Source organism: Osmerus eperlanus, chromosome 16 (genome assembly GCF_963692335.1).
Source record: "Osmerus eperlanus chromosome 16, fOsmEpe2.1, whole genome shotgun sequence".
Classification (NCBI taxonomy): Eukaryota; Metazoa; Chordata; class Actinopteri; order Osmeriformes; family Osmeridae; genus Osmerus; species Osmerus eperlanus.
Genome location: NC_085033.1, coordinates 6,431,338 through 6,440,291, shown reverse-complemented (window position 1 = coordinate 6,440,291; position 8,954 = coordinate 6,431,338). Strand labels below are relative to the sequence as shown.

Sequence of the window (8,954 nt, the reverse complement as noted above, 5' to 3'; positions counted from 1 at the left end):
CTAATGATGTGTGGCGTAGTAGCCTATCCAAAACAGGATGCATTTAGAGAACTGCAGTGCTAACTTCAGCTGCGTAAGGCTACCCACATAGGCCTATAAATTAAATTTAAGGTCCTACTCAAATGTAAACAATAGGCTACATCCCATTGCCTTCTCACCAAAGATTTAACGACTTATTTCTCGAGGAAATGGATGACTCGCACTGAAAAGATGTGGAAATAACGATGTAGACATTCGCTACCTAATTTGGTATATGGGCGGGGATCATGGGTGGAGGGCTTTGCCTACCATGCCTGTAGTAGTCCGGACCAGGACCTAGTCTACTCCTGTCAAGAACCATTGGAGAGCCGAAGAGAACAAAGGATACCAGTTAAATAAAAGAAAGGTAAGCTAATTCGCATTCAGACTATACGAATCGGATAGAGGCTCCCTGCACTTGAGATCGCCCCATGATTTAACTTATTTTTTCTTCCAATGCTTGTTGTAACTTGTTGCAAGTTTCCATCTGCATAGCAGCAAGCAGTGTTCAAAAGAACCGAAAACCTTCTAAACAAACTGGGACTTTAACACTGAACATGAGTTAAATGGACAAGAAAATGTTTTGTAGGCTTGCAGCAGTTGACAGTAGAAAATTGAGGACATTTAGGAAAAACGTAATACGGAAAATGTAGTAGCCTACAGAGCCTATTATAATCATATTTTTTTGTTTGCTATCAGTTAGGCATATGTTTTCAAAAGGCAGTGTAAGTGCGTGCAGGGCGCGGTGCATCTCCGGGGCACACCCACCTGGATGAATGAAGAATCAGAATAACGGTTCAGTTGACTTAAGGGGGAACTTTCTTAATAGCTAATAATTGACATAATAAGAATAAGATTGAATATTCAACATACAATATGAGTCATTGAGCCTAGTAATATTTCAGAAAAGTAACAGGAATGCTATTGTTCCTTAAATTCATATTTCTAAGAAGACCTTTAAAAAAAACTTTAAAAAAACACCTGAATGAACACTGATTAATACTGCACGTAGGCTAAACACAAAGGCTTTGGGTGTAAATACCACTCCAGTGTTATTAATAACAGTATTGCAAAACTGTTCAAATGTTGTTAATTGTACACTACTCTGCTCCACCCACCATCCTCTCTCTATTTTATCGTGGGATTGCCTATGGATTGTTTGCTGACAGAGCCTGTCTTGTGTCTGTGCCCATGGCCGTCTAAGTGGATTATGGGTGAAATTGAGTTACTCATGTTGTGTCATGACAACCAATGTGCATGACCTCGTGCCTGAGTCCTGTCCTAATCCTTAAGCGTATCTGTGTTCTCAGTGTGTATGGACGTGTATATGTGTCCGCGCCTGTGTGTGTAGGTGCAAAAAGGGAACTGCTTAACAGCACGTTGATGTAGTATTCTGTTTTCTCCCCTGTTCAGGCAATGTGTGAACCTATTTGAAGCCCATCTCTAAAGGAAGTCCCCCCTGTTTCTGGGAGAACGTAGTGTTTTCCATGCTGCACTCTGAATGCTGGCTTTTCCATACAAGGTTTATGGTCCAATTGATTTTTCAGCCCATTTTCCTGACTTGATTCCATAAGCACAGTGTAAGTAATGACCAGAAGGGGAAATATTTTTCCATTACGTATAATTGTATATTAGTTTGTTTAAAGTGATTTACTTTTGACATCATTAGTTTTATTTTTTTTATTTGCTTTTATTTAATTTCAAGCTTAGAGAGTGAGGGAGAGTTTCAGAGGGAGAGAGACAGAAGCTGTGGAGAGAGAGATTGTTTGCTTGAAAATGGAGTGAGAGAGAGGTGGAGAGGCAGTAAAAGAAAGTTAGGAAACAGAGGAATAGACTTGGACAATTTCACTACGTTCGTAGCAAGGCAGCTGTGGTCTGCCAGACATCTGGAACGGATCAGTCGGAAAGTGTTACAAGAGAGAGAAAGAAGAAGTGAGAAAGGCAGAAATGAGCAAGAGAGGGAAAAGTAGAGAAAAGGAAGGAGGGGCAGTGGACAGTGACTCACTGCTCTGCTATTCTCCTCCATCATTGTGTTTAAACTATGTGTCCTTCTGAGGTCAGAAGGAAAGGGCTTCCCCCATATTCCTCTCTCTGCCCTCTTTTTTTCTTTTTTCTTTTTCCTTCCTTTTTCCCTCCCTTGACGGTCACCCTCTTAGTCTTTCTCCTCTCCTTTCCCTCCCTCTCTCGTCTATAGTCATCTTTCTCTCCTTTTACTTTCCCCTTCCCACATCTCCAACTCCCTCTCTCCACCCCCTATGGCAGTCCTGATGATTAATTTGGCTAATATAAATAGGCGTGCACTCAGAATGTTTATCAGTCAATGTAAACTTGCTACACGGACACTATCAATTGTGGGGAGAGTGTGGGGGAGCATTGGGAGTGTGTGTTTGAGAGTGTGTGTTTTTGTGAGTGTGTTTTGTATGTGAATGTGTGCTTGTTCATGTGATAATGCATACGTGTGTTTGTGAATACATGCCTTTGTGTGTGTGTGTGTGGGACGGAGTGGGGACGGAATTTGTTCAGCCCCCAGCTGGTGTGATTGTGTGTGGATGAGACTTCTGCAAGGCTGATGACAGACACACTGTGGGGTTGAGTGCAGGTCTTGGAACTGTGCCTGTCTAAAAAGAGGCTGTGCTTATTCAAGAATGTCTGCATGGGTGTGCCATTATCTCCAGACCAGACAAGACCAAAAATGCCTCTGTTGAGAACGCTCTCTTAAATAAATTATTTACACACAAACGGTGTGCTAATAATATGATCTTACGCAACATTAAAGATCATGCTTTTCAATGAAAGACAACACGTTTTCATGCATGCTATTGTGGCCCTGTGCATTTTCTGCCATTGCTTCAGGATATACACGCTGAAGCGAAAACTGTTGACCTCGTGTGGACAAAATGAGTACTGTATGTCATCATGTTCATGTGGAACAGGGCATATGCACACTGGCAATGTTTACTGACCATACCCCAATTTTGTTTTTGTCACTCTAGATCCTTCTGCCTCAGATACAACCCTGCAGCATTGGAACAGAACAGATCCAGAGCAAAATCAGGTGACTTCACCGCAATTAAACTTTCCCCCGAAGTCCGGTGTCCTCTACATCCCATCATGCCGTTGGTAATAGTCCACTCCAACCCCCTGTTTTGGCTGCGTCTGGCGGCGATGGCCTTCTCCTGCGTGGCGTTCTCGGTGGCCGTCCACGGCGCCTACCTTAGCCACGGCACGGGGGACTGGTGCATCTTCTGCTGGGCCTTCAGCTTCGCCGGCTCCCTGGTCGTCCTCCTGGTGGAGCTGTTTGGCCTGCAGACACGCGCCCCCGTCTCCTGGAAGAACTTCCCCATCACCTTTGCCTGCTACGCCGCCCTCCTCTGCCTCTCCGCCTCCATCATTTTCCCCCTCTACTTCCTGAAGGGGGAGACGCGGAGCAGCGAGATCCGCGACTACCGCATCGTGGCCACCGTCTTCTCCTGCCTGGCCACCGTGGCCTACATGAGCGAGGTCAGCGTCAGCAAGGCACGGCCGGGCGAGGTCGCCGGCTACATGGCCACCGCTCCGGGGCTGCTCAAGGTTTGCGAGACCTTCGTGGCCTGCATCATCTTCGTCTTCATCAGTGACCCCGTGGGCTACGACCAGCACGAGGCGCTCAAGTACTGCCTGGCCGTCTACTGCATCTGCTTCATCCTGTCGGCGGCCATCATCGTGCTGTGCATCTGCGAATGCACCGGTTGCCTGCCCTTCCCCTTCGCCCGCTTCTTGTCTGCGTACGCCCTTGTGGCTGTCCTCCTGTACTTCTCAGCCACTATCATTTGGCCCATCTTCAAGTTTGACAGGAGGCACGGGGGCACATCAAGACCCCCAGGCTGCAGCTCCTATGTGGGACTTTGCACTTGGGACAAGGTGATGGCCGTGTCCGTGCTGACTGCAGTCAACCTGATCCTCTATGTGGCAGACCTGATCTACTCGGCTAGGCTTGTCTTTGTGAGCGTCTAAGGGAGGGGAGGAAGAGGGATGGAGAGACGGGCTGAAAAGAGAGAGAGCTGGGGATGGATGTGCAAGGGTAGGAGAGAAAGGGGACAAGGCCTGAAGCGCAGTATGAGAAAGTATTAGTTCAAGAAGGAGAAATAAATGGCTTACTGTGCTTTGCTTTATGTAGCTGTCATTGTCCCACCAATAGCCATTCTAATATTTGTTGAGCAGAACTTCCACATTATTTGGGAGTTTCCAAAGTTGCATTATCTAACGTACGGACATCCTATAGGCCAAACAAGCTGACAATTACTATACTATCACATAATTGAGCCCAAAACATTTTAAGATCTGACAATGAACACACATATATCTGAAAGATTGACATAGGGGTTTTACTGATATCTTTTTATTTCATGGAAACCTCGAGCAGGTGAAGGTGTTAAACAGTTCATTGGCGTTTTAGTTGTAATTGGTTGAAATATGAATGAAAAAACACAATGTAAACTGATAAAATGATGTGTGCAGCTCCAATGTTTTCAAGACTTGAAGTTGTATTTGATGTATTTGAATACATGTAAAGATGAACATTAGCCTAGTTTTTGCATATACTATTTGACATGTTCCCACAGACTACAGTATTAAAGATATAGATATGTAATCGAATGTAATGTATTCATTTTGGAGACGCTTTTATAAAAGCAACACACAGAGGAGATTTGAACCTGTGACCTCTAGATCTACAGTCAAATGCTGTACCCTCAACTAGATACTGTCTCTATAGAAAGTATGTTTTTAAAAACAAGCATTTACTGTAAAACAAGGTAACTTGTAAAACATCCACTGTATAATGCACACTTATTGTTTGAACTATGTACATCAATTCTCTGTGTGGTGCTGTCACCAATAACTGAATTTGAAGGCAGATATTTCTATTGAAAAGATAAAAATATGTTTTTAATGTGGAACAGTGGTTTGTACTGCTGTAACTGTTTACTAGTCTCCTGGTGGAGGTCATCCTTCATTATATCAGGTCTAAAAGAGAGAAAGAGAATGATCTGGTTCTCTCTACCTCCCAGCTCATTATCACTGCTTGTCATCACGTTTTTGTTATTCTGCTGTGTCCGTGCATACCAAAAAAGTGTTATAAAAAATATATAACCAGTGTTAAAAGTCAGTGTTTCAATAAAACCCATGTGACAGAAACTGCTGGTATGTATGGGAGATATGTTTGTGTCTTTGATATGAACAAACCGTAAACACCAAAATAAGGCATCCCTTTTGGTTCCACTGCACAGGCTTGCGCAGGCGAACACACACACACACACTCTCACACTAACCACAGTGGAAAGTCTGTGCCAGTGGGTTGCTGCTTTGGATAGGTAGATTTCACCAGATAAGCTCATTTATCGTTTCCTCCTGTTATGTCTCTATGGTAACAACAGTAGACACACAAGCTCATCAAGAGCAGTCCTGCCAGTGGTTACACAACTACTGCAAGGATGCTATCACAGGCTACAGTGGCAAAGAACCTCTTTAGAACCTTCCGCTGTTGTTAATAGACAAGGACCTCAAGTATCATCCACTTTTTAACAGAAACACTTTTATTTTGTCCTGAGATGTTGGACCAACAGAAGGAGACAGGATCTCAAGAAACTGCCTTCGGTAACGGCCACCTGTTGGCTGGACCCGGAGATGTGTCGTGCGATTTCTGCACTGAGGAAAAGTTCAAAGCGGTCAAATCCTGTCTGGGGTGTCTGGCGTCTTACTGTGTGAGCCACGTCCGCTCCCATTATGAATCTCCTGCCCTGAGGAAACATGCGTTGGTGGAAGCCACAGTGGACCTGAAGGAGAAGGTCTGCTCCCACCATGACAAGCTGCTCGAGGTGTACTGTCGGACCGACCACAGATGCGTGTGTCTGCTCTGTGTGATGGAGGAGCACAGGGGACATGACACGGTGCCCGCTGTCGTCGAGAGGACAGAGAGACAGGTATGACGAGTCAGTGCAATAAATGCAGCCATTTCTGAATGTCCGGTCCATGGAGAGAAAGGATGCTGGATGAAAGATGAAAGGCAGGAGGGTGGCAAATTAAATCCCACTGTGGTCAAGATAGAGTATCCCCAGCCACTCATAGTCGTTCACTGCTTGCATAATCAGCAGTGTGAAAAGTAAGTCTTGAGCAAGGCACTTGGTCAGTGTATCTAATAACCTAATAATAACAATACAAATGTATTTGGTTTCATAACAAAACGTCAACAAATTTGCGGCATCATGTAAAATTGAGTTTCATAATCAAGCCAGGATGTAATTAATGTGAAATAGTTTGGAGGAATATGTCGGGTTGATGCACCCCTTGCACTGAAACTGACAATATTTTTCCTCTTGTGGGCATTTCCTTGATGGTTATCAATGTCAGGGCCATAAAAAAGGGAACATGAACAACTGTAGTGAAATGAAGAACATAATTCAAATATGTACTCAGTTCTGGGTATCCGATTTCATGTACAACAAGAGATGAAGATATGGATGATGACAGAAGTTGTTCTAGATTGTACAGTCAGTTTGAATGTGGTCCACATGCAAAGCATAAGAGTGAACTTATGGAACAATTTATGTTACACAATATGAGATGGTTTAAATGTGGCATTTGCTGCCATGTTATCTATATCTGCAGTTCAGTGTTGTTCACACAAGCATAATATGGCCTTGTCAGTGCAAAACGTTTGTGTTTGATAAAAGACTGGCCCAAGAAAACAATTAAAATGTTTGTACGTGCTTGTGTGTATGTCTGTTACTGTTTCCCCAGAGACAGCTGGCAAGAACTAGAAGAAAATTTAAACTGAAGATCCAGGCCAAAGAGAAAGAGCTACTGGAGCTCAGACGGGTTCTGGAATCTCTCAAGGTTACAATGCCCTGACCAGAGTTAGCACAGCAATGTCTGCCATTGAGGAGCTAAGTTTGATCTAACATTGTTGTATTTTGCAACATTGAAGTGAATGGTTTGGGCTTTGTAGTGTGTAGTGTTGTCCCTCAAATTTCTATCTGCTTGTGTGTGTGTCAACAGTTCTCTGCCCAGGCAGCAGTGGAGGAGAGTGAAAGGATCTTCTCTGAGCTGCTGCATTCCATAGAGAGGAGACACCTTGAGGTGAGAGAGTTGATCAGAGTCCAGGAGGAGACAGCAGCCAGACAAGCCAGGGACCTCCTCGGGAGACTGGATCTGGAGGTAGCTGAGCTGAGGAGGAGAGACGCTGAACTAGACAAGCTTGTGCACACAGAGGACCACATCTACTTCCTCCAGGTAATATATTTGGTGTCTATTTTATTCTGAATGTATCTATTTTTGCGGTTACGAGAAATATATTTTTTAAGAGTCCGCCTTTTGTGACCTTAAAGTGGGAATATAAAATGCTACTTCGATTGTATAACTTCTTGTATAACATTTTCTTTTGCCCGAATTCTACTGTTTTCCAGAATTATCAATCCAATTTTACGGCAACTGAACTCACCAAGTCCCCCGGTGTCACAGTGGTTCCCCCGTTGGATTTTGTTGAGTTGCGGTTCTCCATGTCAGCCCTCAAGAGGAGACTGGAGGACCTTGTCAAAGGGGAGTGCTGCAAGATATCCAGGGCAGGTTGGTGTGACAGCTATCTTGGAATTTTGTTCGGCTAAATTTGAACTGCATATTCGGTATGATGATCTCTCGAGAGCCTACATGAAAACCTCATATTCTTGTTCTCCTCAGCGAGTGCAGTGAAATTATTGCAATGTCCGGAACCAAAGACCAGAGAGGAGTTCTTGTACTGTAAGTCTCACATTATAAATATTCAAAAAATATATATGGGCAAGCAGTGAATCCCCCCCAAAAAATCTTTACTCCATTTACACCATCATGCCCCTTCACTTCATGGGACTTTTTATCACTTTTTCTGTCATGCTGTGTTTGAGCTCTACTAACGCCATCCCTTCTCTTCTTCTTAGATTCTTGCAAGCTCCCACTGGACCCCAAAACAGCCCACAGAGACCTGAAAATCTGTAATGAGCGTAGGGCAGTGACTGTCAGGACCAGAAACCATTTCTGTCCCGACCACCCAGAGCGCTTTGAATACTGGTGCCAGGTGTTGAGCAGTGAAGCTTTATCCGGATGCTGCTACTTGGAGGCAGAGTGGAGTGGCAGTGGAGCCAAAATCGCTGTCGCATATCAGAGCATAGCTAGGAAAGGCGAGAGAAACGACTCTCATTTTGGGCACAACGACAAGTCCTGGAGTTTGTTCTGCTCGAGGAAGGGTTACACATTCTGGCATGATAATGCAGCGATTCGTATAGTCGCACCGATGTCCTTGAGGATTGGAGTGTACCTGGATCACAGGGTAGGGACTCTGGCCTTCTACAGCATAGCTGATACAACAATGACTTTGCTACATAGAGTCCAGACTGTATTTTCTCAGCCTCTCTTTCTTGGGTTTGAGTTTGTGTGCTTTGGGGTTTCTCTTCAAGTGTGCCAGGTTGAATGATTAGATAATCACAAACACCACAGTAGAGGGCAAAATCGTGTGTTCATTGATGTCATTCACTAAAACATCCTTTCACCACACACAGTACCAAGATCTGACCATATCTGACCCTCCAGCCCCTAAGTGGGGGACTAAAACAAGGCCTCTTAAATGCTAAAGTTAGAGCCCTCTAAGGAATATTGTTTTAAACCACCAGTCAGAGTTTGCCTTTCGTCAACTTAGACTTTATGGTGAATGGAATGACATGACAGCTGTCCCACTTAGTTTGGTGGGCTTGGGAACTGTTTACATTCCTGTAACTGCTGGGTCACACAGGGCTTGTGGTCAAAGAGCAAGCCAGTGTTACTGGCTGGTTGGTTCAAGCTACGGCATGTCTGATGTGACAGCAACCCCTGGTGGACAAGTGGACAGAACGAGGTTCAGCAGGCCTGTTACATGTTGTTTCTTATACAGT

The 8,954-nt window shown here is 44.3% G+C and overlaps 2 protein-coding genes across 2 annotated transcripts; both read left to right on the top strand.

Annotated features, from left to right (window-relative positions):
* The first annotated feature begins 237 nt into the window (after positions 1–237).
* myadmb (myeloid associated differentiation marker b) lies at positions 238–5,193 on the top strand. The gene is made up of 2 exons (XM_062481631.1): positions 238–385; positions 3,012–5,193. The coding sequence occupies exon 2, from the start codon at positions 3,130–3,132 to the stop codon at positions 4,009–4,011; it is 882 nt and encodes a 293-aa protein (XP_062337615.1). The 5' UTR covers positions 238–385; positions 3,012–3,129; the 3' UTR covers positions 4,012–5,193.
* A 249-nt stretch (positions 5,194–5,442) lies between these two features.
* On the top strand, positions 5,443–8,519 carry ftr66 (finTRIM family, member 66). Its single transcript, XM_062481721.1, has 6 exons — positions 5,443–5,978; positions 6,796–6,891; positions 7,054–7,287; positions 7,461–7,620; positions 7,732–7,791; positions 7,968–8,519. Exons 1-6 carry the CDS (start codon positions 5,607–5,609, stop codon positions 8,498–8,500), a joined length of 1,455 nt encoding a protein of 484 aa, XP_062337705.1. The 5' UTR covers positions 5,443–5,606; the 3' UTR covers positions 8,501–8,519.
* The last annotated feature ends 435 nt before the right edge of the window (positions 8,520–8,954 follow it).

Excerpts from the sequence above, each read along its gene's own strand:
- myadmb (XM_062481631.1), top strand. The coding sequence starts at position 3,130 with ATGCCGTTGGTAATAGTCCACTCCAACCCCCTGTTTTGGCTGCGTCTG.
- ftr66 (XM_062481721.1), top strand. The coding sequence starts at position 5,607 with ATGTTGGACCAACAGAAGGAGACAGGATCTCAAGAAACTGCCTTCGGT. Across the intron at positions 6,892-7,053 it reads GGGTTCTGGAATCTCTCAAG|TTCTCTGCCCAGGCAGCAGT; the intron begins GTTACAATGCCC and ends GTGTGTCAACAG. Across the intron at positions 7,288-7,460 it reads ACCACATCTACTTCCTCCAG|AATTATCAATCCAATTTTAC; the intron begins GTAATATATTTG and ends ACTGTTTTCCAG.